The sequence below is a fragment of the Schistocerca serialis genome, chromosome 5, assembly GCF_023864345.2.
Source record: "Schistocerca serialis cubense isolate TAMUIC-IGC-003099 chromosome 5, iqSchSeri2.2, whole genome shotgun sequence".
NCBI lineage: Eukaryota > Metazoa > Arthropoda > Insecta > Orthoptera > Acrididae > Schistocerca > Schistocerca serialis.
In genome coordinates this window covers 87715714-87742042 of record NC_064642.1, presented here as the reverse complement: position 1 = coordinate 87742042, position 26329 = coordinate 87715714, and the positions used below count along the sequence as shown (strand labels likewise).

Genomic DNA, 26329 nt, shown 5'->3' with positions numbered 1-26329 from the left:
TCAACAAGAACAAAAATCAGTCTCAGCAGATTCACGGTATCCTCTCTGTTCAGATCTAAATACTCTGCTGCGGATAAATATGACAACCACACATTAGCTAAGAGAATAAGGACCCCGAGGTGCTAACAAATAATTGAAAACACTGGATGAAGATCTTTTCCGCGTCTCATCAGTTCTTTACAGCACATTAGGTTAATGTGGTAGCTGTTTTCTGTATAAATATGTTCCTTTTGGTCCTGCTAAATCGTTCTGGAGGGGAAAATGTTTGGAGGAAGAAACTAAAGGAGAAAAAAATGTGTGTTAAATCTTATGGGACTTAACTGCTAAGGTCATCAGTCCCTAAGGTTACACTCTACTTAACCTAAATTATCCTAAGGACAAACACACACACGCACCGATGCCCAAGGGAGGACTCGAACCTCCGCCGGGACCTGCCGCACAGTCCATGACTGCAGCGCCTAAGACCGCTCGGCTAATCCCGCGCGGCTAAAGGAGAAAAATGATGATCATAGCTCTTAACTAAAGAAAAGAAAGAAGAACAATGCTTAAACGTACTTCACTTATTTTCTGATGGAGTAAATTGCTGCTTTGCGGCTCCTTGCAGCACGAAACGTTAACAAATGACCCAAACACAGGTCACAAGACAATACAAATATGTCTGCGTAAATAAAATAGGTATCAACATTTACAGCCACGACGGCTAGTACAGGGTGGTCAGAACACTCTGAAAAGCTTGTAAGGGTGTATCAGGATAGGTTGTACTGAGAAATAATTGTTAAGAAAAAGTTCGATACGTTGCGCCGTTTCCAAGTTAATTGGCGTTGAAGTTGGCCAATCACGCCGCTGCGCTTTCAAATTCAAGCTGCCTGCCAGAGACGTTATTACCAAAGGTGTTCTTGCTTCGGTTTCCTACAGCCGGATAAGAAAGCGATACACAAATTGGATATGGGACGGTAGTAAGGATCGGATCCAAGACAAAGGCTGAGCAGTCTCGTGCGCTATTTTCTACCCTATGAGAACTACTGATACTAATTGTACCTGGCGGACCTCTTGAATGCGAACGCAATGGCCTGGCTGGCTAACTTCAATGTTAATTAACTCGGAAACGGCACAATATACATAATTCTTTCCTTAACAATTATTTATCATCAAAGGCTGCCCTGCAACACCCCTATTCATGTCGACCCTGTATACAGGGTTTCCAAGGCGTCAGGAATGTGACAAAATCATATGAAGCAAAGAAAGTCAAGTAAATATGGGCTCAAAAAAGCCTGCCTTAAGAGTTATGAGCACTTTTTCATGTCATGTACCGTGAAACAAACCTCTTCTACTGAACAAAGGCTCACAGCTCTTAACGTGTGCTTTTTACAGCTCATGTTTACAAGACATTTTGCTCCGAATGATCGTTCCTGTCATATCCCTGAACATTAACCATTCCTCCTGGGACAAGTATAAGATGAGAAAGTTGATAATCTACATCTATACCTACATCTACATCATAATCCGCAAGCCACCTCGCAGTGTGTGGCGGAGGGCATTTCTGGTACCATTAACTGATCCCACCTTCCCCGTTCCATTCTAGAATGGCGCGGGGAAGCTCTAATTTCTCGAATTTTGTAGTCATCATCATTTTGTAAGATGCGTGTGAGAGGAATTAATATGTTGTCCGACGCTTCCCGGAGCCGACCATACGAATCCATGACGAAACTTGCAGCTATTCGCTGGATCTTCTCTATCAGTCCCACCTCGTAAAGGTCCCAGACTGATGAACAACACTCAAGCACTGGCCGAACAAGAGCCCTGTAAGCCAGTTCCTTCGGGATTGAGTCATATTTACTTAAGATTCTTCTTGTGATTCTCAGTTTCGCATCTGCTTTTCTTCCTACATACCTCGACAAAAGTTTGGAATATCGAACTGCTTACTACAATGTTTCTTATAGTACCCCCATAGAGGTTTTGTAAGTACCTTATTAACAAAATAAATAAAATTCATTCTCAAAACAAGAAAGTTATTGGTTAGTTACATAATATCATTTCAAAGCAAAGCAGGCTCTCTCCTAAGTGGACATCTTGAAAACGAAAACAGTGAAAATCTTTATCTGACGATCATGATTATCAGTCTTTAGTAGCGAGTGTGTCCTCCCTGCACACGGATGAGTTTTTCCACTCTGCGAGGCATGCTCTGGTCGAGACCATCAAGTTTATCTTGGGGTATGAGGTCCCACACCTCAATGGCAGCCTCAGAGAGGTCCTCAAAGTTGCAGGTGGATTCGGACGTGGTGCAATGGCCACCTTCAGCAGATCCCATGCATGCTCAATTGCATTCGTGTCTGGGGACTATATTGGCCAGTGCATCCGGTTGATGCAGCTTTGAAGACATCAAAGCACTCCTAGAGTAAAGTGCGGTCTTGCACTGTCGTGGACTAGAATGAAGCTATCACCGATTTCACACCTGTGGGGCTTTATAGTTGTATGTAGGACCTCTTGGCGACACCGGAGACCAGTCAAATAGCCACCCGTAAACGGATGGACTTCCTGAACGTATCGACGTTCCCACTGTCGTCTAGCGCTTGCCCAAACACTAAATGGTCTAGTGTCCGGTCGCAAAACAGTCCTGGTCTCATCAGAAAACATGATGTTACTCCATTCTATGTTCCAGTGTAGACGTGCATGAACCCAGGTCCTTCGACTGCTTCGGTTCCGTTGGCTAAGAGCAAAACTTCTCGTTGGTCCTCTGGATAGAATACCGCCATAATTCAGTCTTTTACGCAATGTTTGGTCTGAGACACGAATCCCTGTTGTCCAGGAGAAGTCATTTCTAATGTTTCTGGCAGTTGATGCTGAGCGCCTGCGAGCCGGCAGGGAGGAAACGATCCTGCATGGGTGTTGTCATACAAGCACGACCATTGCGTGGTCCATGACATGTAACCGATCGACAACATCGTGCTGCGATGACCTGCTGAAAGTAAAGCCACTATCCTGACTCTGTCGAACTGTTGTATGCCTCCACGTGGTGTGTTACTGCAGTGTTGAACACAAACTGAATGAAGCTGTTGTTGATACTGGAATGCTCGCGATGTGCTGCGGCGGCAGCGGGATGTTTGTATGATGGAAAACGGCCACAAGGCATGCCAGTAGTAAACACCGTCCAGTATATTGGCCTCAACTGGATAATGCGTGAAGTGTCTAGGTCAGTGAGACGTCTAGTATCGTAGACTACATTTTACGAAAGTACACCAAACTTTCGTTTAGCAGTTTTTTTGTGTGTGGCAATTCCACTTCAGGTCGCTCTGGAGAGTTACTCCTAGATATTTTACAGATTCTCATCAATAGTGCAGTTCCGCAGTAGTGGATTTCTTTTCCTATGTATGCACAATATATGCACCATTCATAAATTCTCTGCAGATCATTCTGCAAATCGATTCTGCCTTCTGGCGTTGCTTCTTTCTTATAGAGAACCGTATCATCAGTGAAAGAGCTTCCGACGCTTTCTACAAGCTCATTTATATACATTCTAAACAGTATTGGTCCTGTCACAGATGCTTGCAGTGCTCGGAAAATTACGTTTATATCTGTCGATACTGTTTTGTTAAGGGTGACGTGTTGAGTCTGTCTGTATGGAAGTCTTGTATCCAATCACATATATGGTGTAGAAAAATTTCCTCTACCAGTCACAATAAAAGGTCATTTATTTGTCATACGACCGGTTTCGGGCTTGCGTCCATCTTCAGGTGTATATACATTCATGTACATGTTTATATTGCTGGAGATCACTGTATAAATATAAAAACTTAGTTGCTGGTGACTAAACAGAAACAAGTGGGACAACTGTAAGTGGCAAGGCAAAAATATATCTGTACTTATATAAAGATGAATTATCATTATCGTAGTTACTCTGTGGTGACATCTTTATGTAAGTATAGATATATTTTTGCCTTGCCACTTACAATTGTCCTACTTGTTTCTGTTTAATCATCAGCAAATATTTTTTTTATATTTATACAGTGATCTCCAGCAATATAAACATGTACATGTATGTATAAACACCTGAGGATAGGCTAAAGCCCGAAACCGGTCGTGTGACAAATAAATAACCTTTTATTGTGGCTGGTAGCGGAAATTTTTCTACACCCTACAAAGGAACAGACACGGAGTTCAACAGTATCCACTATGGATAAAATCCATTTAATCACATATCAGGCCCGATACTCGGTAAGGCCGTATTTTTTTTTATTATTATTAAAAGGCAATGCAGGGCGAAATCAAATACCTTCCTGAGGTCAAGGAAGACGGCATAAACCTGAGCGCCGTTGTCTAAGACACTGTGGATCTCTTGGAGGAACAGAGTGAGTTGAGTTTCGCAAGATTTCTGTTTGTGGAAACCATGCTGATTATCACTGAGAAGATTTATTACAACAAAAACGAGGTTATTTTCCTTCAAAAATGCCATGATACGTGATCACAAAGCATGTTCGACAGTTCTGCAACAGATTGATGTCAGTTACTTGTCAGTAGGTTCCAAGAGCAAATCTTTATCTTAAAAAATGCTAATTCCAGAAAAGTACATCCAGGTAATTGAAAGGCGCTGCTCCTGGGGCCGCAGGAATTTTTAGTTCAACTCTTTCCGTCCACTGTATAAGTGTTTGTATAGCGATATAGCGTAACGCGCAGTGTGCTGGACTGCGAGATAGAGAGGGGAACCAGACGCGGATAGAATCCCTGCAGCGCATTAACGACCGCGACTGGTACACCACCTAACCGAGTGCCGTTTTTAGGTGGTCTCCCACTCTCAGTTATGCAAAGCTGGGCTGCTTCCCGCCTTCCGCCTCAGAAAATGTAATATACGAACAGATAAAATGTGTTCATACACAGATCACAGTTTACACGATTCACAGGCAGCGGCGCTCAACACTTCCCTGATTTCTGTAACGGGTAAGTGCGGTGACAGGAAAGGCAGAGTAAAATAAAACAAAATTTGTCAAGACTTGAGCCCGTACTAAGCGAGATACAGCGCAAACGGTAAGAATAAAGACTGTTTGTCAATTTTGTACACTTTCGCAGAGTATTTCTCTCTCTTCCAAATCATTAATTCCAAGCTTTACTAATTTTATTGAGTTACTTAACGCCAATTTCTTGTTCCTTAACGAATGACCAGATGTGTACAAGTGAGTGGTGGTAACTCATTTCTGGTTTTAGTTCAGACTAAAAGCTCTACATGTGCCTCACTTTGAAGTATTTTCTTGTTTAATCAATGAGGAATGATATATATGTGGAGCACCAGGTCTGAGCTGCATAGTATATACATATTTTAAAAATAGATGTATGTGTGTATCTGTGTATATTCCACATCTTCTCTTAAACCATTGGATTTCAACCAAACTTACACATATCCCTTAATGTCAGACAACAATCGATGGGGGGGGGGGGGGCAAGAGCTACCCACTTATTATAGTTCAATGGATGTGACGTCATAAACAATGAGATTCTTCAAAAACTACCGCATCATAAACCAAGTTTAAACTTATTACTTTTCACAGACAGAATCCACAAATGCTGCTGATTGTATCTACACAAACATATCATTGGACGGCACGTAGCCGGCCGCTGTGGCCGAGCGGTTCTAGGCGCTTCAGTCCGGAACCACGTGGCTGCTACGGTCGCAGGTTCGAATCCTGCCTCGGGCATGGATGTGTGTGATGTCCTTAGGTTATTTACGTTTACGTAGTTCTAAGTCTAGGGGACTGATGACCTCAGATGTTAAGTCTCATAGTGCTTAGAGCCATTTGAACCATTTGACGGAACATAGTTCAAGAGATATGATGTCGTGAACACTGAAATGCGTGAGAAAATGCCGTGTCATGCGTGATACTTCAATACGTTTATTCTTTACTGCTAAGACATTCCTAAAGTCGAGTCACCGTAAGGAAATGTCTGATGCTCGGAAGCGGTTTTGACAGCTTTCAACTGCGAAGTGCAAAACGGCTATAGAGGATAACAAAAGCCGTCTGTAGAGCTAAGAAGAAGCGTTGCCGTAGAGCAGTTTACGAAGTCGCGTTGTAGACGCGAGGTGCTGCGCCTAGCGTACAGAAACTGTTTCAAAATGTCAAAGGTGTTTTCACGAATGCCAATAAAGTTTTCTCGATATTACGCTACAAACACAGTTTCTCAGGTCACGCAAATGGAACCATTGTCGCTTTTAACTTCTTAGCAAGTCGTCATCAGATCATCTACTGAGAAAGAAAGAGAGAAGGGGATAGTAAAATACTAAGAAACTAAATTACAAAATCAAATTAACTGTCATACACAACAACATGCACTTGAATACCTTACTTAGTAACCCGCCATAGTACAGCTGAACAGGATATGAGAGGCATTCATCAAGCAACTGTATCCGCGCCGTGATTTTGGTGGAACTCAAGGATGGAGTTCACTACATAATAGCAAAAGTTGGTTACTTTAAATTACAAATATAAGATTAAAATATTCGCAATGTAAAATTGGTCGTCAAACCTTCGAAAAGAGAGAAGTCTTAAGAAATTTCCAACTATTTGCTAAGCAAGCTAGACGTACAGTAGAAGCAGGATAGAAAACGCTCGCCTAAGGCGTGATCCAGCAGTGGCAAACTTTATAAAAAGGGCCATAACAAAGGAAAAGAACATTGAAAAGAGATGTAGTTGAAATAGGCATTAAATAAATCGTTTACAAGATGGTCACCGCTATCCCCAAGTGCAATAAGCTCAGAAAGTGTTGTAAATTGTCTTCGGGTTTATGTATTTTTATTATAAACATATTGTCACTACTTGAGCGTCCTTTTCCTAAATCAACTTTCTGAATCTGGAATTTCACGTTGATAAGATGTCGTAATCTGATACGATAGTTCCCAGATCCTTGATCAACTGTGCATTAGCCGCGCGGAGTGGCCGCGTGGTTTGAGGCGCCATGTCACGGATTGAGCGGCCCCTATCGCCGGAGGTTCGAATCCTCCCTCGGGCATGTGTGCGAGTGTTGTTCTTAGCATACGTCAGTTTAAGTTAGTTTAAGTCTAGGGACCGGTTACCTCAGCAGTTTGGTCATTCCACACACATTTGAACAGTAAACGTAAAATGCTGATGGCATAGCAATAGGCTTCATTTAGAGATCTGTCTTCATATACTTTGTGCAAAATAATTATGACTACTACGCACGCCAGCTTGAGTTTCTCGGCTGCGCGACTCAGGGTTTATATACCATGTACCTGTAGTTTGGTGTCAGTGTGAGCCTTGTTTGTGTTCCAGCTGTCGGCGTCGCAGGAGATGGCGGTGCGGACAAAAGCCACGCGCCTGCCGCACTTTGCCGAGACGGTGGAACAGTGCTTCCAGACGGGGCCGCAGCGCCTCCGGAGGTACGCCGCCTTATCCAGGTAAGTCGTCCTCCGCCCATCTCCGGACAGTCGGAAGGAAATCCATACGTTTATTTCGTTAACAATACCTAGCTGCTATGATATTAATGGCACATCTAACGAATTGTTAACTTCATATTTCGGGTACGTACTTTAAGAAGTGTGGTTGACAGACATTTCTTCTAACTGTGAAGAAATCATCAATGGAGTTCCATAAGGTTCCGTGTTAGGTCCACCAACGTTCCTCACATACGCAGACATACTTTCTGTAATATTACTATCGACATATTTATCATAAGTGAAGTTCTGAACTCACATACACATCCTCCAAAGTAGTTCGATGCAACTTGCATAAATCTCGATAAAATCAACTTTGAAATTTTCGAGTGTTTTTAATTCAGTAATCCGTTGACGACTTCGTCGACAGATCGCTGGACTCTATGGTACAAAGCTCCCTTACAACGTGGGTGTCCCAGGTTCGGTTAATGGATGATGCAAGTTTCTCAACAATGGTGCGTATTCTACGACCGTCTCCGCTTGCCAGGTTTCGATTCCCGACTGATGCAATTCCTTTTAACAATGGTACATGTCTAAGGGCATTCCCGCCAAGCGTGAAATATGTGAAGATGAAACACAAACAAAATCGGTAGCGCTCGATACTGGAAAGCGCTGGTTCGTGTCCCGTTTCGACCATTATTTTTTTCCGCTGAGACCTAATACCTAAGTCACTTAAATAAAGAACTTATTCAAACAAATGCTAATTAACACGTATCTAATTATGATTTTTATGTAAAATACATGTTTTCATATTTCGAAATACTTATCACACAAAAAATATAAATTCTTAATGAACAATCTTTTATAAAATATTGTTAATAAAAATGGTTTAAACAAAAAATACATACCGATTAGTTTTTTTTCATCTTCAAATACTTAACGCTTCACGGAAATGTTCATAGAACGAGCACCGTTGTTTAAAAACTTGCGTCGCCCGAGAATTGAACACAAGCCGCCTACGTTGTAGGAGAACATCCTACCACTGAGTCATAAGTCCCGTCCACAGATTAGGCTGTGAATTAAAGACATTAGGAAAATTACAACGCCGATTTTCTAGAGAATTTTTAGAGGTCCATCGAACGACTTTGGTTGGTTCATTCGAGGGCTGTCCAGAAAGTAAGTTACGATCGGTCGCGAAATGGAAACGACTATGAAAATCCGATAAAGCTTTGCAAAGATGTGTTGGGCAGTGTCTCTAGTGTGACTCTAGGTAGAATTATGTCGCTCTTTTCCTGAGCTCTTAGTGAGCGCGTAAAGATGTTATAGAAAATAGTGTCTCCCGCCAAGTACGAGGGCCTGGTGAGAATTTTCCCCTGAAGCTATGCAACCAACATTACATAACTGTCGTGCGGTTTCTTCTTCAAGACAATTATCAGCCTCATTCTTCAGGGGCAATGAGGATGTTCCTGCAGAGTTTCAATTGGAAATGTTTGGTTACCCACAACACAGCCCGTAATTGTCTCCCACTGAGTTTCATCTCTGCTCAAACGAACCGCTGGGTATGAAGACAACATTTTGGCACAGACAACGAGCTTTAGGCCAGCGTAGAGAATTGGCGGAAAGCACTGGCGGCTGCCTTCTATGATGAGGGTATTGGAAAGTTGGTACAACGCTACGTTGAATGTCTGAGTCAGAACGGCGACTACGTAGAGAAGTAGCTGAAAGGTGTAGCTAACTGTTACAAATGAAACATTTCTGATTTTCACTGTGATTTTCATTTCGCGATCAATCGTAACTTACTTTCAGGACAGCCCTCGTATCTGAGTTCCGAACCTCACGAAAATCCAACTGCTATGCGGTCTCCTTTTCAGCAACAGAAAAAAGTGTAAATAACGTATTTAAGAGAATCGTTGACTCGTTTCCCGAAAGTGTTCATCAAAAAAATTAAACTCAATTTATTAATACAATTATATTACACTGCTTTTGGACTAATTCTTTACGTTTATAACTTGACACAATAAATATGGAAGCAGAACATTCTTTTTGCTTACACACAAATACTCGGCTTAAGTTAAGGACAGGGGCATTGCTGGCCAGATCGAATTTCCATTGCTACACAACGGTCGGTAATGGATCTGTTTCATGTAGCCAATGTGACAGGAGCTCTAGGTAACCAGTGAAACACGAAATAACAGACGAAATAGCACCGAAATTGAAAACTGTCGTCATCATTCGTAATTTGTTCCTTGCTCTCCGCCGTTTCTTGTAAAATGTAATGCGTCCTAAGGTTATTGCTTTTAAGCACACACTTTTGTAGATCATCTGCAGTAATAATGAATACTGGGATATGTGCTGCACTTGAACATACATACATCTTCACTTAGGATGGGCTTAATAAATTAGCTGACATTACTTACATCAAGAAATCTATGCAACTACTGAAGGTCTAAGTAATGACATATTAACTAGACTGTGTCAGCAAACATGGCACTCTAACTAAAACATTACACGGTTGCGTACAAGAGAGAAGGATGTTCCCTACATTAAAGCGCGGAAATTTCTTTTCTTTCTATCTCTTTTCATCTTTCATTCCATTTAGAAGTGTAGGGCTCTTAATTTAGGAATATTTGGCACTGATAGTGCTGGAACCTCCTAAAACATTCCTATAGCTCTATCTTGTATAAGTGGAATGGGACTGCGGCTAGTCAAAGACTTGAAAAAAATAAATACTGACAGCCCCAATTTTATTAATTAATCGTATTTTATTGGACTACCAGTTTCAGTGCCTCTGGCACCATCTTCCGACCCCTATATAAATCGACAAAATCAAGCTTCAAAAAGGCAACAGATCTGATATGTAACATGAATTGTCATTATTTAAAATAAGTTAACCATGCATGTAAACTAACAAAAAAATATAAGATACACCGAATATATCAAGATGGTAAACTGATGTGCATGACACACAAATGTAATATGCGATTATAGGGATAGCTACTGTAAGTGTTGACTGAGTTTTAGAGTTCGCTTCCTCGACGTTTCTACATGAGAATACACAGCCTGAGAGTTTACTTTGTTGATGACTTCTGGTTTTATTTTCTAGTGTTTTATACATTTTGATACATTTTTAAAATCTGGTTTTTTGCTCTATATGAAGGGCGTCTAATATGACATATATATCACAGCTACATCCGACCAAAAAAAACCGGGGGAGGGGGGGGAGGGAGAAGGGGTTAGGCAAGAGGCTGATCACGGACGAACTGAATTATATTCGAACTGACGTCTCAGGCAAGTCTAATACAAGCGAACGCGGAGCAAATGACATTGATTGAAATGCTAATGAACAATCAAGTTCAGAAATTCATTCTTATTATTATTTATTTTGCGTCAGATATGCCAGATGCCTTACAGCACTGTACACATTCAGCTTGGGAAACTTAATTAACATGCAAATGTAACAAAACATTATTCATTATAAATTTACTTATACATATTACAGTACTTATAAACCTATAGTGCATACATGTAGTAATCTGTCAAAAAAATTAACAATTAAACAGAAAAACTTAAATTACAAAGCCAAGAAATGGCACAGCCTGTGAGTCTGTGCAGATCCTCTAGTGAACCGTCCCGAAAACCATGAATTTCACACTCGACTATGTGCTGCATCGTCTGTATTTCACCGCAGTCACAGTGAAGATCGTCCACGTAGCCCCACTTGGCCATATCAGCTCGTTTCATCGTCCAACACCAGGTCTCATTCTGTTTAGTGCCACCCGGGTTCTTCGTGGGATGTTGAGGCCAGGAACACTATCAGCCGGGTTATTAATGAGGTGTCCATTGTTAACATTTGCTTGTTGCCATGGGTGTTTCCATTCTGCTATGGTGTCCCGATTGTTCGAGGAGTGGTTCCAGAAGGGGTTTTTTGACTTTAGTCGTGTCGGGCCATGCAGATCAGCGTGTATTGGGAGCGTGGTGTCAGCAGAATTTTTTTTCATTTCTCTTTGGATTGTGTGTTGTCTACGGAGTGAGGGAGGTTCAATGATTGCCAGCACAGGGAGCCATGGTGTTGGGGTAGGTCTCACTGTTCCAGTTATTGTTCGCAAGGTGTCATTTAGGAGAACATTTACTTTATTGACGTGCGAACTGTTGGCCATACAGGCGCAGAGTATTCTGTAACGCTGTAGATTAGAGCCAAGGAGGAAGTGCGAAGTGTCGTAGCTTTATTTCCCCAGGTAGAGCCTGCGAGTTTATGGGTGAATTTGACTCTGCCTCTGAGTTTTGGCTGACATCTTGGAGGTGTTCTTTGAATGTTAGGCTGCGGTCCTGTTTAACACCCGGTTTTTTGGTGCTCTTTCATGTCTTGTATTCTGGCCTGCTATATTCAAGCGCAGCTTCCTGTCTGCTTGTTTATTATTCAGGTGCATCACTGTGCTTACTGTTTTTGGTGCATTAAGGTTCAGATGCCAGGTCCTGTAGTATTTACGAAGCTGCACCAACTCAGAATTTAGGTCTGATTCCAATTGTTCGAATGACTCGCCATGTAAAGCAGTAGCCAGATCATCGGCATATAAGAACTTACGTGATTTGAGTTCCGGTATATCAGAGATGTACAAATTAATCAGTAAAGGAGCTATCATATAGCCTTGTAGCAGTCCATTATTGAGGATTGGGCTTTGCTTGTTTTTCCGTGACGATGTTCCTGTACTTCCTTGTGGACAGCATATTACGAGGGCTATCCACAAAGTACATTACGTTTTGGAATTAAAAATAAATAAAGTATTGGAAAATTTTTTATTATATACAGATGAAAGCCACACTTAAATACTACTTTTCTACATAGTTGCCATTTAAATTAAGGCACTTATCGTAGCGATGGACGAGCTTGGAAATTCCTTCGTCGTAAAATTCGGCCGCCTGCGCCTCCAACCACGTGGTTACCTCTTCTTGAAGCTGTGCGTCGTCATCAAAACGCTTCTTCATTGCCGGGAATAAGTGGAAGTCGCTCGGTGCCAGGTCGGGACTGTACGGCGGATGAGGAAACAACTCCCACTTAAAAGATTCGAGAACTTCACGAGTGACATTTGCCGTGTGGGCCCGGGCGTTGTCGTGAATCAGCAAGATCTTTGAGCCCAACTTTCCCCTGCGCTTGTTTTGTATTGCTCTTCTGAGGTTGTGCAGAGTTTTGCTATACCTTTGAGAGTTTATTGTAGTGCCTCTTTCCAGGAAACCCACAAAAATCACAACTTTTCTGTCCCAAAAGACAGTCGCCATCACCTTCCTTGCCGACATTGTCTGCATGCATTTCTTGGGTTTTTGGGGGGAATTTGTGTGCCCCCACTGCATTGACTGCAATTTAGTCTCGCAGTTCACATGCTTAACCTATGTTTCGTCACCAGTAACGATGCGATCGAGTAATGAGTCGCCATCTTTCTTGTAAGCGTCCAAAAACGTTAACGCTGCAGCCATTCGCTGATTTTTTGTGAATCTCTGTCAGGATTTTTGGTATCCATCTTGCACAAAACTTGTGGTAACCAAGCTTTTCGGTAATGATTTCGTGCAACAAACTTCGTGAAATTTGTGGAAAACTCATAGATAGTTCCGTTATTGTGAAATTACGGTTTTCACGGACCACGGCATCGACTTTTTCGACAAGTTCGGCAGTCACTATGCTGGGTCTTCCACTTTGCTCTTCGTCGTGAACGTTAGTTCGGCCATTTTTAAATTTTATGACCCATTGATGCACTCCACATTCAGCGATTATGTTGGCCCCGTACACTTCACAAAGCCGCCGATAGATTTCTATCGGTGTACAGTTTTTTGCAGTCAGAAACCTTATTACAGCACACACTTCACACTTCGCGGCATTTTCTATTAACGCTGACATTTCAAACTGTCGCAGTAACTCAACGGAGTACTGCACGAACCTCTCACTAGCGCGGCAGGATGCCGACTGAGCGGCGGAATGCCATGACACCAAGATGGCCGCGCTAGCCCCGCCCCTAACCGACACAAACGAAAACACGTAATGTACTTTGTGGATAGCCCTCGTATAAAAGAGCTTTAATGACTTCTCACATTTTACTACTGTAGCAAGCTTATACAGTAATTCTTTAAGCCTTACAGTGTCGTATGAAGCTGAGAGATCAATAAATACTACACAGGTCTTTTCTTGTTCTGAAAACCGCGTTCAATATGCGTGGTTAGTGCTAGAACTTGATCCCAGCAGCTCCTCTTCAACCTGAAACTAGCTTGCTCCATGAGTATTGCTGCATCTATTAGGTTGGTCACTCTCTTTAGGATAGCTATTATCTTCGACTCCTTCCATTTGTTTGGGATGTTTCCAGTCTCAAGTACGGCGGAGAAAAATTTGCAGAGCCATCTGCGTGCTCTAGGAGCTAGGTTCCTTAGAAACTCCTGTAGGATTTCCATCAGGTCCGGCCGCTTTCCTTGATTTGATGTCATTTATTGCAGTTATCACCTCTTCTTCAGGGATAGTGCTCACAATGTCTGACTGTTCTGCGCAGCTCCAGTGTTTCATCCATGAGTTTTTAAGGCCCTTCTTCTGTTTTGTAGGGACGTGGATCTTGGAGCTTTCAAGTATAACTGAGCTTATTTATTAGGGTTAACAGCACTCTGTCTGGAGCTAGGATGTACAGCACCCCCTAAGTTTCTGAGAAGGCCCCAACTTTTACGGCTGGAATGGGTGAAGTCAAGCTCCTCAACTAGCTCATGCTAGCGTTTCCTTCCTTCTTCGTCAACAAGCTTGGTCAGTGAGTCTGCAGTCTGGGGATTTCCAGTGTTGTTGTATTGTTGAAGAAGAGATTCACATTTTTTTTGATAAGGCCTGGTATGTGTTCTCATCTAGCTCCACGTGGGACAGTTTCTTGGGTTGCTCGCAGCAGCAGTTTGGTAAACCGTTCATAGTTTATCGGAATTGGAGGAATTATGGTCACAGTTTGTTCCACGCGAGATTGGATTTTGTCCCACTGTGCCTTACGAAGGTTCCAGCGGGGGATTGGTGGACTGTCTATGACTGGTACCTGCAGGCCAATCTCTACAATGACGAAATTCATTCTGAAAATCGATAACAAATTCATGGACGCTATTGGGTTAAAATCCGCTTCCGTTGACAGTCTGGAATGTACTGAACCTTCCTAGGGGTTTAAAACTGTGTGCTGAACCGGTACTCAAATCCAGAACCTTGTCTTGCATTGGGAGTGCTCTTATCGGTTGAGCCACACACACACACACACACACACACACACACACACACGCACACGACCCGCCCTGGTAGTTTCATTTCTGCCTGTACCTCTCTCCTGCTCTCGAAACTTCACAAAGCTTTTCTGCAAAACACTTCCTGAAGGAAGATATCGGGCAGAAATAGCTTTCCCTTAGAACGGGAGCAGTTACCAGAACCAAACTTTCACTTAACAGCGGATAGCTCAGTCGGTGAAAAATGAATTGAAATGATCGTATGGCATCGTTGGCCTGGATGCCCCATCCAGGGAAGCTCGGCCGCCAAGTGCAGGTCTTATTTCAGTCGGCGCCTCACTGGGCGAGTCGCGGTTGATGATGAGAATGAAATGATGATGAGGACAACTCAACACACAGTCCACGAGCGGAGAAAATCTCCGACCCGGCCAGGAATCGAATCCGGGCCCAGTGGATAGGAGGCAAGCACGTTATCACCCAGCTAATCAGGCGGACTAGATCAGTCGGTAAGAGCACTGTTTAAGAAGATCAGGGTTGCGGCTTCGAGTTCCAGTTGAGTACACAGTCTTAACGTGCCCTGCTATTTCATAGCAGAATACACACCGCTGCATACATGGAACGGAACAACAATTGCGATACAAATTTGAAACACTTTAAAAAGTTATGTCTGCCATTCGTCACAGGGAGAAGAGATATGAGGGCTTTGTAAACTAATATTCCTGTTGTCCATTTTTCGTTCGCAAACAGATTGCTAAATGACTCCCTTCTAACAATGTTGTGCAGCAATATATTATCAACAAAACCAGTATTATCACATGTTACGTAACACTCAGATCTCTATTTACTATAGCTGCCCGAATCTTTAAAATCACTTGCGCGTGGGTACACACACACACATATATGGTTGGTTCAAATGGCTCTGAGCACTATGGGACTTAACATCTATGGTCATCAGTCCCCTAGAAGTTAGCACTACTTAAACCTAACTAACCTAAGGACATCACACAACACCCAGCCATCACGAGGCAGAGAAAATCCCTGACCCCGCCGGGAATCGAACCCGGGAACCCGGGCGTGGGAAGCGAGAACGCTACCGCACGACCACGAGATGCGGGCTACACACACACACACACACACACACACACACACACACACACACACACACACACACACATATATATATATATATATATATCTATATATATATATATATATATATATATATATAACCTATGAACGGATTACTAAACTGCTGCTGTGAGCAGCCCAAAAAACTATCCGACTTATAGCTAGAAGAGAACACATATCAGGCCTTACCAAACAATGTGAATCTCTTCTTCAGGAATACAACAACACTGGAAATACCCAGACTATAGACTCACTTACCAAGCTTCTTGAAGCAGAAAGAAGGAAACGTTGGCATTAGCTAGTTGAGCAGCTCACATACACACACACACACACACACACACACACACACACACACACACAAATAAGTTTCTTATAGTGTATTATGCATAATTTTCCACTGTTGGCAGCCTACTCAAAAGGTCAAGCAGCAGACATAACAACACGTCAACCTTTCTGTACTGCATGTTTCTTTTCCATCAATAACGCGTATTTTTTTTATTTACTTCATTGTAACTGGAATGAATAACAGGGGAGCAGGCAGTGAAGATAAAGAGTCGATTTAATCTACGAATCCCAACTTAGCCCTAAGGGTGCATGGTTTACACAAGCAAATACTAGTACATATACCTTCCAGTTGCATTTCCAAATCCTTTGCACATAACCTGCTTCAGTTTTCATAAACTACAGCCATATGTAGAGATTGTAAACCAACAGATAACATACGCAGTGACCTTATAAGTAGGCTGCCAACGCTGGCAAATTATGTGTATAACAGACTTATTTGTGTGTGTGTGTGTGTGTGTGTGTGTGTGTGTGTGTGTGTGTATGTGCTCACCGCGCGCAAGTGGTTTTAAAGATTCGAGCAGCTATAGTAAACAAAGATCTGCGTGTTACGCAACATGTGTAATTTTACTTTTGTTGGTAATCCACCTTAAGGAGTTATCAAAACAATACTTCAACTATCTCTTGTATAATATCATAAAAATCTTGTTGATTATAAAGACCACTTGAATTACTGTTTTGAGTGAGCACGTACTTCAGAAAAATCCCTCTTCGACCAATGTTGGCACTGTTATACACATAAATTTTACTCGTCCCGCATTTGCAGAATAAGCGACAGTGACAGATATATGTCGCATTAAACCCCTGACAGATATCAGTCCCTAAGGCCTCACAGTCAGAAGTAGAAGCTACAGGTAATCTGTACACGACAACAATAGTTATCAAACTTGAGTGTTTATTGTGCATCGTATCTAATCAAGAGGAGGTAACCGTGTTTTATGAGTTACTTCAACATTTCCCGGGGGTAGTGATATTGGATTCATATTCCGAAGTAAATAGTTCCCTCTTTCGAGACAGTACTCCTTGTGTTTTCTGGGCTATACTGAGAATGCAGGAGTGAACTCTTCACCAACGCACACTAAACAACTTATGCCTGCTGACAAAAGGATCACATATCAAGGAGTGAACGGTTCCCTGCCGAACTCGGTAATTAACATCGGTGGCAGATGATTAACTGATTAGTGTAGTTTTTACAGACCGGCACGTCCATTTTAATTAATTGGTTAATGAATGTCTTCTTTCCTCTAGGGAATTAGAATTATATTAATACCGTCAGCTGCGCACGGGCGTTGATATAGACCAACGGGGACAGGTGAAAATGTGTGCCCCGACCGGGACTCGAACCCGGGATCTCCTGCTTACATGGCAGACGCTCTATCCAGCTGAGCCACCGAGGGCACAGATGATAGAGGGACTGCAGGGACTACGCCTCCCGTGAGACCCACGTTCTCACCTTGTATGTCCACACACTACATTCGTAGTGTCCCACCCCAACACACTCATTACTCGTAGAAGACATTCTTCCAAGTCCCGTAAGAGTTCGAGGAATATGTGTGCATTCGCACAGTAGAAGAAGGTCATGGCCGGTATCGCCAGAACTATATACTTATATGGATAGGGTGTCTGTTCTTTCGGATCTGTCCGAAAGAACAGACACCCTATCCATATAGGTATATTCCTCTAGGGATTCCCAATTGAGCTCCTGAGGCATATCTGTAACACTTTCATGCTGATCCAACCTCCGGGTAACAAATCTAGTACCTCGCCTCCGAATTGCTTCGATATCTTCTTTCAGATTGACCTGGTTCGGGTCCCAAACACTGGAACAGTACTCAAGAATAGGTTGCTCTAACGTCCTATATGCGGTCTCCTTTACAGATGAACAACACTTTTCTAAAATTCTCCCAATACACAAAAGTCGACCAATCGCCTTCCCTACCACAATTCTCACATACTCGTTCCATTTCATATCGCTTTGCAACTTTAGGTCCAGATATTTAAACGACATGGCTGTGTCAAGCAAGACACTACTAATGCTGTATCCCAACATTACGGGTTTGTTTTTCCTATTCACCCGCAATTACTTACATTTTCCTATATTAAGGTCCAGGTGCCATTTATCACACCGACTAGAAATTTTGTCTAGGTCATCTTGTACGTAGTCTTCAGTTGCCCTAAACACAGAAACACATCAACTGGCTCTTTGACTACATTTCTCATGTTGTGCTTTTTCTTTTCAAAATGTTGGATGCACAATATTTTCATCTCGGCAGGTTTCTCGATTTCAAACAAGCCATTAGACCGGTACAGCGTAGGATATCTTGGCCCCCTGTCACGGGAGCGACCGCGGCGCCTGAAGGGGAACCAGCTGATTGTGACCGACCCAGATCGTCGTCTGGCGGAACGCGCCGGGTTGCGCAGTACACCGCTGCTGGCCATTGTCTCCACCGAGCAGGCGCCGTGCTGGCCGCGAGCTATACTTGGACCGTGGCTGTCAGTATACCGACACGTTCCGACCAGCCACCGACATAACACAACAAACTGCCGTGTCTAATACGTTGTAGGAAAACCCTTGGTATTCGAAACAACTTCCATTCGTCTCTGACTGGGTAAACACAGGTCATGTGTGGCTTGCTTGGGAATTTTATTCATTTCTTCCTGAACAACAGTGACAAGTGTAAGTACACTACTGGCTATTACAATTTGCTACACCACGAAGATGACGTGCTACAAACGCGAAATTTAACCGACAGGAAGAAGATGCTGTGATATGCAAATGATTAGCTTTTCAGAGCATTCACTCTAGATTGGCACCGCTGGCGACACCTACAACGTGCTGACATGAGGAAAGTTTCCAACCAATTTTTCATACACAAACAGCAGTTGACCGGCGTTGCCTGGTGAACGTTGTTGTGATTCCTCACGTAAGGAGGAGAAATGCGTACCATCACGTTTCCGACTTTGATAAGGGTCGGATTGTAGCCTATCGCGATTGCGGTTTATTGTATCGTGACATTGCTGCTCGCGTAGGTCGAGATCCAATGACTGTTAGCAGAATATGGAATCGGTGGGTTCAGGAGGGTAATACGGAACACCGTGCTGGATCCCAACGGCCTCGTATCACTAGCAGTAGAGATGCCAGGCATCTTATCCGCATGGCTGGAACGGATCGTGTAGCCACGTTTCGATCCCTGAGTCAACAGATGGGGACGTTTGCAAGACAACAACCATCTGCACGAACAGTTCGATGACGTTTGCAGCAGCATGGACTATCAGCTCGGAGATCATGGCTGCGGTTACTCTTGCCGCTGCATCACAGACAGGAGCGCCTGCGATGGTGTACTCAACGACGAACCTGGATGCACGAATGGCAAAACGTCATTTTTTCGGATGAATCCAGGTTCTGTTTACAGCATCATGATGGTCGCATCCGTGTTCGGCGACATCGCGGTGAACGCACATTGGAAGCGCGTATTCTTCATGGCCATACTGGCGTATCACCCGGCGTGATGGTATGGGGTGCCATTGTTTACACGTCTCGGTCACCTCTTGTTCGCATTGACGGCACTTTGAACAGTGGACGTTACATTTCAGTTGTGTTAGGACCCGTGGCTCTACCCTTCATTCGATCCCTGCGAAACCCTACATTTCAGCAGGATAATGCACGACCGCATGTTGCAGGTCCTGAACGGGCATTTCTAAACACAGAAAATGTTCGACTGCTGCCCTGACCAGCACGTTCTCCAGATCTCACCAATTAAAAACGACTGGTCAATGGTGGCCGAGCAACTGGCTCGTCACAATACGGCAGTCACTACTCCTGATGAACTGTGGTATCGTGTTGAAGCTGCATGGGCAGCTGTACCTGTACACGGCATCCAAGCTCTGTTTGACTCAATGCCCAGGCGTATGAAGGCCGTTATTACGGCCAGAGGTGGTTGTTCTGGGTACTGATTTCTCAGGATCTATGCACCCAAATTGCGTGAAAATGTAATCACATGTCAGTTCTAGTATAATATATTTGTCCAATGAATGCCCGTTTCTCATCTGCATTTCTTCTTGGTGTAGCAATTTTAAAGGCCAGTAGTGTACATACGTAACGTTTCGCATTCTGCTTGCTAGCTGTCAAGCGGGAGACTTTTCTGGGCGACCAAAATTTTGCCTGTCTCAAGAAAAAAAAACTCACAACTTTGTCGTAATTACAAGTCAGAACAGGTTTTTGACATGCTTACAGACATTGTTAAGATCTATACCGTACCTAATTTTCAGAATTGTTAATCATTTTGTTAGGAGGTAACAGACTTAAATCTTCAGACTTCTTACTTACGAGTTAAATAAAGACAAAACTTCAAATGAAAATAGTCATTTTCCGAAGCTTATACATATCAAAAGCAATGAAATACCAAACTTCCGCTATATCCTTCCTGATTAAAGTATTTTAGTAATCAACGGAAAAAAGTATTTCAGTGACTTCAGCAGCTTTAAATATTTGAAAAAAAATTAACATAATAAAAAGAGAACAAATTTTTAACATATTTACACCCAAACATCCAGATGTCACTCAGATCAATACCAAACGTCGTGTGTCGACAGTGTAGCAACCAGAACACCGATTCAGTTCGTGCTATGTGCTGTCGTTCACGAGAACACATGTAAATGATAAATAATAAGTAACACCACACCTACGGAGTACAGGAGATGCGAAAATGAAGGTCTCTGGTTGGTGAGTTGGTAAAGTGTCAGATCGTCACACATGCGTTCACTTACCGAGTTAGAAACACATTGGTAGTGATTTTTTTAAACAGTTTACACGTGGAACTGTTATATGGGAGAACATTTTTCTGGCATGTAAAAGGACGTTGCGGAGTTTGTAGCAATGTTCTTTTGACAGTCTGCTTTCGCGTCCTTAGTTGGAAGTAGCAAACCTGTAACGCATATTTGTATAGATAAAACCACACTACTGTTCCGAATGTTTATGTTTATTCTGTGAAACTACAAATGCTTCATGACCAGTGGTTTCTGTTCTGTCGCAACAGTCGCATTATGTCCGACAGAATACCACACCTATCCATACAAATGTACTCTATAGGTTAGCTACTTTCGCCTAACGAATCGAAAGCAGATTGCCCAAAGGACATCGCTACAAACACCGAAACTTCCTGTTACATGTCAGAAAAGTGTTCTCCCATATAACAATTTCACACATAAATTGTTTATTTTTCTGAAAAAAAAAAACAGTCGCCATCTGTAGGTTTTGGAACTCGGAACCTTTCGCACGACGCTCTAGCGCTCTACCGACTCACCTACCAGAAGACACACATTTGTAGTGGTGACAGATACCACTTCCGTACACTCTGTAGTTCTGGAGTTACCTTTAGTTAGCGTTAACGCATCTTCTACTGGACGACAGCACACAGCACGAGCTAAATCGGTGTGTTGGTTCACATTCTATCGACACACATCGTTTGGTACCGATCTGAGTGTCTGACATCTGGAGGTTTGGGTGTTAGTCATACTATGAACAACTACATCGTATGTTAAATACAGATTATTACGAGATTTGTATATGTGATAAAGACTTTACAGCGATATTCTATTGCCGCGAAGGGTAGAGTTCTGTGATGACTGCCTGCAGACGGCATTTGCAGCGACAACATCATTGGCTCTGTAACATCAGATACCAACTAATAGATGAGCCAGCTGCAGGAATGTACATTTATTTCCATGAAATGTATGCTGTTCTGGGCCATTGCTGAATTAATTTCAAAATCATTAACATCAGATAATAACGTTCAAAATGTAAACCAAAAATAGGCCAGATGTGCGACTAACTCAATGTTACTTTGAGGCAAACAGATCATTAGGAGGCAGCTTTTACTGGAATACTTTGGTGCATTTCATTACTAGGTCGCAGTCGGTAGCTTGACCTGTTGCACGGTGTCTATGCTGTGCTCCACAGGAATGCAGCCGTTGCCTGGCGACGTATCGTTGCAAGTTGGAACTGCGTCAAGTCAGGCATAGCAGCAACGCGATCCACAGTAGGAGTGCCTCTTCCCTGGAATTTTAGAAAATTCACTCTGGGCTTGACTTCACTTTGTTCCTCTGTGATTCTCCATCCCGCTACTCAATTATTTGCTAGTAACTTTCGTGGCTGTTCCGTAGTGCCCGCCTTTCTCTCAGTAAAATATTTTAAACGGTTCATGGCGAGTCTTATAGTTTAGCGAAATCTTTTTAAATCTTCATACACTAAATTTCCTTTGAGCCATACATCCAGTTATCAGTCTTTTTCGCTATGCATTATCATCCTGACATTCGAGTGAAGGTCACTTCCATACGTACAAACGCTTGGGGAGACGCCAACCTACGGCGCTGATGGTTAACAACTTACTTTCTATCTTGTTTTCAGATTTTTCTTTACACACACAAACACGCGCACGCACGCACGCACTATATAGTTCACACTCTAATTTTGCTTGGAATGATTAGCGAAATCCTTAATCAGAATGGATATATCAGACAAAGAAGACTCCAATAGTCATTCATTTTTCAGTAAAGTATAAATTAAGTTAAAATTAAACTTTTATACCCAGTCTTCTTCATACTGTGCTCCCTGGGTCGGAACAAAATTCTCCCTACTGGATACTTGTAGCCCATTGCCTACTAACGGATATCACATAATTTTCTCTGTTGTAATATGCTGACGCTCTGTAAGTATTGTCTGCCTTTAGCAGACTCATGTATTTCCTATTCGTAACAGGGAAAGAACGTAGTGTTTTTTCAGCAGTTATACAATCATTCTTTCTCGAGGGATAATTTGTTTACTAGAAGGGCAGTCTCCTTGGTTGTTCAGTCTTTCGCTTGATGACGTGTACCGCCATTACATATTGTTCAATCTTCCAGATAGAGAAGGAAATAATCAATGTTGCTACTCTACTGACATTATCACTCGGAACAAAATTTAATCAATGTAAATTATGCGGAGTCAGTATCGTTGAAATCAGAAATTGCATTCACAACAACAGAAAACTCAATGTCTAATTAAGCGTGCTTCTTCCCCTGTGAGAAATAAATTGTTATGTGCTGCTCACTGCTAGTAGTTAATGAAAATTATATTATACCACCATCAGCAATTAGAAAACTTATTTTATTATTGCTGCAAGTTTAGATTATGTTAAATCATAATGAGCCACAGGAAGGTTTTCGACCAAAATGTTTGTGTGGCTGTGTACATGACGTTCAACGACATTCTGAAGTATTTGACCGAAAAACTTCCACTGCATAACGTTATTTGTAATAACCGTAACAAGTACTAACAATACAGGTGCACTACATATGGAAAAATATTAACGATTCTGATTAAATTGCGACAACCATTATATTAATATGTCTTTTAAAAAGAAATTAATGATATATTAACAAGTTTGATAAAGTTATCAAATGATTAAATACAACACTTTCGAGAGAAAAACATCGTCTCTGGTGGCGTTATGAGAAATAGAGAATTTTGTTACATGTCAGTTGCTTCTCCTCTACAATTATTTTGAATATCGTTTTATAGCTCAGCATTTCAAATCGACACCAGTCAAAAACCACTCAATACCGTGGAGCTACTTATTAGCATGTAATCTGAGCCTTAACGTAACACATAAATCGAAAATCCATGACTTTTGTGGATATCATACTTATTCCTTAATCCCTCACGTCTTTGCCAGAATCTGCCGATTCTGAGGTAACTTCTTTGCCGTGATGTTAACGAGTAAATAAAAGGGCAAACTTTGACTCATGATATGTTTATTTATACCTTGGAAAACTGGTAACATTCTAACACAGTCACCGACTGAAACCTCAAGACGGCAGAAAATAGTTTTGCCAACACATGACTAGTCTCACGTAACTTAGTGACGGACACACACACGTAAACAGTGTACCTAGCCTGACACACTCCTCATTTCAGATTACCTACCTTCTTCCTAATCAGTGGGTCATGACGTCACTGTTAAAGCTATGTCTTAATGTTGGCGTGATTTTTAATTCAGCTGACGTTCTGAGTAACGAGAATTTAGGCTGAAAGTGAATTTACTGTATGGTTAAGCGGATTATAATGAAGATGGAAGTGTCTCATTGCGTACCGGTTTAAGTACGTAGCTCATATTTGTAAGGTATAGGCTGAACTCGCTGGACGCCAGGATTATTTATACCTAAAATCTGAAAAAAATTGCAGTACTATCAAAATACATATCTAGTGGTATGTTTCAATCATGGATAGCAAAGGATAGCATTCGATCGGTGGATTCTGGCTCTGAAATCAGATTTTGTCTAGTCATCGTGACTGAAAAGCAATGAATGTTGCCATATTGATATTTTAATTCATTCATATTAATTAAATTAGGGTTTCAATTGGGAAACTAGTTGTGTGAATCGAGGTATTTTGACCTCCAGTTTAGACAAGTAGTTCTTTTGCAACAATAGACTGTTTCTAAAAAGCGTCTAGCTGCAAGAAGCGCAGTGCTTTGATTTAAAACAAATTGGATTGCTCATATCAGCTGTTGCCCATAAAAGTTGGAGAATATTCGCAAAATTGTCATTATTCAAAGAAATAGGAAATTTGAAGCCGTACTATGTAGTAGACGAAAGGATATGTAATTTTACACCTGGACCATATTTTAATACATTAATATTTAGTTCAAAGAGATAACAAGTTTTCTGTCAGGAACAGCCCATCTAGTGTCGATGAGATGATTGCTACCGATATTTAATGAACAGAGTGGTAAATTGGTGAGAATCATATCACAATACACATGCATAATGTGACCACAGCTGGTTTCTCACTACGCCTTAACCGGCTGTCCGCGGCGCTAACACGTTATGTGGGTAGTCTGTACGGTGAGGGGCAACGGGCCAGTCGCTTTCATCGAGCCCCGGAAAAGCTTTTCATTTAGTTGCTCTTGTTCGTTTCAGGTGGATCGTGGACGTGTTCCTGTGCATCACACAGTTAGGATTCTGCTGTGTGTACTTCGTTTTCATTGCAGATAGCATCAAACAGGCAAGTAGATCCAAATCAAAGTGCAAGTATGTCAAAGACACAAGCTGCACTGCATCCTACAGTACATAATTTAGTCGCTGAAAAAACAATTTTATTTAGAATCATAAAACATTTTTTGAAATCGGTGACCCAGGACCAAATGTATTTTCTGTGCTTGTGAAATCACATTCAAACTAACCTTATGCGAAACTGTAGCATTGGTTGTTCCAACACTTCGGCTTACGTTTTCCTTCATTTGGAGTATATTTTTAGAATGACTTCTGTATACTTTTCCTTTTAACTATCGCTATAGGTACAATCACAAGCAAGCATGACCGACGTACGAGGCGGCCACAGAACTTGGTTATTGCGCGTTCTTCTGTGAAAGCTCCGTGGATATGAGACTGGTTAACGAGGCGTATGGTACATAGCTCCATCCTGCTGTAAAAAGTAGTACTGCCTTTCCAAATCGTTTAACTGAGAACAGAGCTCGAAATAAACGTCTGTACTGGTTGCAGTTTCAAATAACATCCGGCCGATAATCGTATAACAAATCGAATTTTTTTTTTTTTTTTTTTATTGTGAAGAACAATTTGATGAAGAATCTGACGGCTTTCGGTACGCCAGTAGAGATTAGTCAGCCTGTTCGTATGGTCAGAAACGTGAAACCATGCTTCCTTACTCATAAAATACAGTTTCCGGTCATCTTCGCCATCCACAACCTTTTTAAACAGCTACTCTCAATGCTTAACCGAGTTTTCTATGTCAGCTGCACTTAATGCTCGAACATTTGAAACGTGGTTAGGTTTCAAGTGAAAGTACTCATGCACAGAATGACAAGATTTACCTTTAAAACCTCTCTATTGCTAAAGCCACCTGCATGACATTTTCGGGCTAACAGTAATTGTCCCCAAAAGGTTTGCAACCCGTTCTCGAATTAGAACTGAAAATTTAAGGTTACTCTTAGAGTTAGAGGCGTCATTTTTATCAACTTCTGAATTATATTTTCACTTGTTGTTTGATTTTGGTTATTATTATTTTATGTTTTTATAATTTTGGCTTTTATACTACTTTGGCAGCAATCCTGGATTTGCGAATTGTTCACGAAATATTTCACGAGTGTTCTCAAACAAACAGTACAGACGCAATTCTCAACTACACACACCACTTCATTCACAGAATATGTAATACTTTACTTGAATAATTCACCGAACGACGAAACTACACTCATAACACTTTCAAGC

The 26329-nt window shown here is 41.9% G+C and overlaps 1 protein-coding gene and 1 non-coding gene across 2 annotated transcripts in view; one reads left to right on the top strand and one right to left on the bottom strand.

Moving 5' to 3' along the window:
• LOC126481402 (proton-coupled amino acid transporter 1-like) overlaps positions 1-26329 on the top strand; it is a 277953-nt gene that overhangs the window by 192231 nt on the left and 59393 nt on the right. The window contains exons 5-6 of the mRNA XM_050105131.1: positions 7275-7399; positions 25022-25106. Coding sequence (XP_049961088.1) covers positions 7275-7399; positions 25022-25106 — 210 coding nt within the window. The remainder of the gene's footprint in view (positions 1-7274; positions 7400-25021; positions 25107-26329) is intronic.
• Positions 17387-17461, bottom strand: Trnat-ugu (transfer RNA threonine (anticodon UGU)). Its single transcript has one exon. It is a non-coding gene; the product is annotated as a tRNA-Thr (tRNA).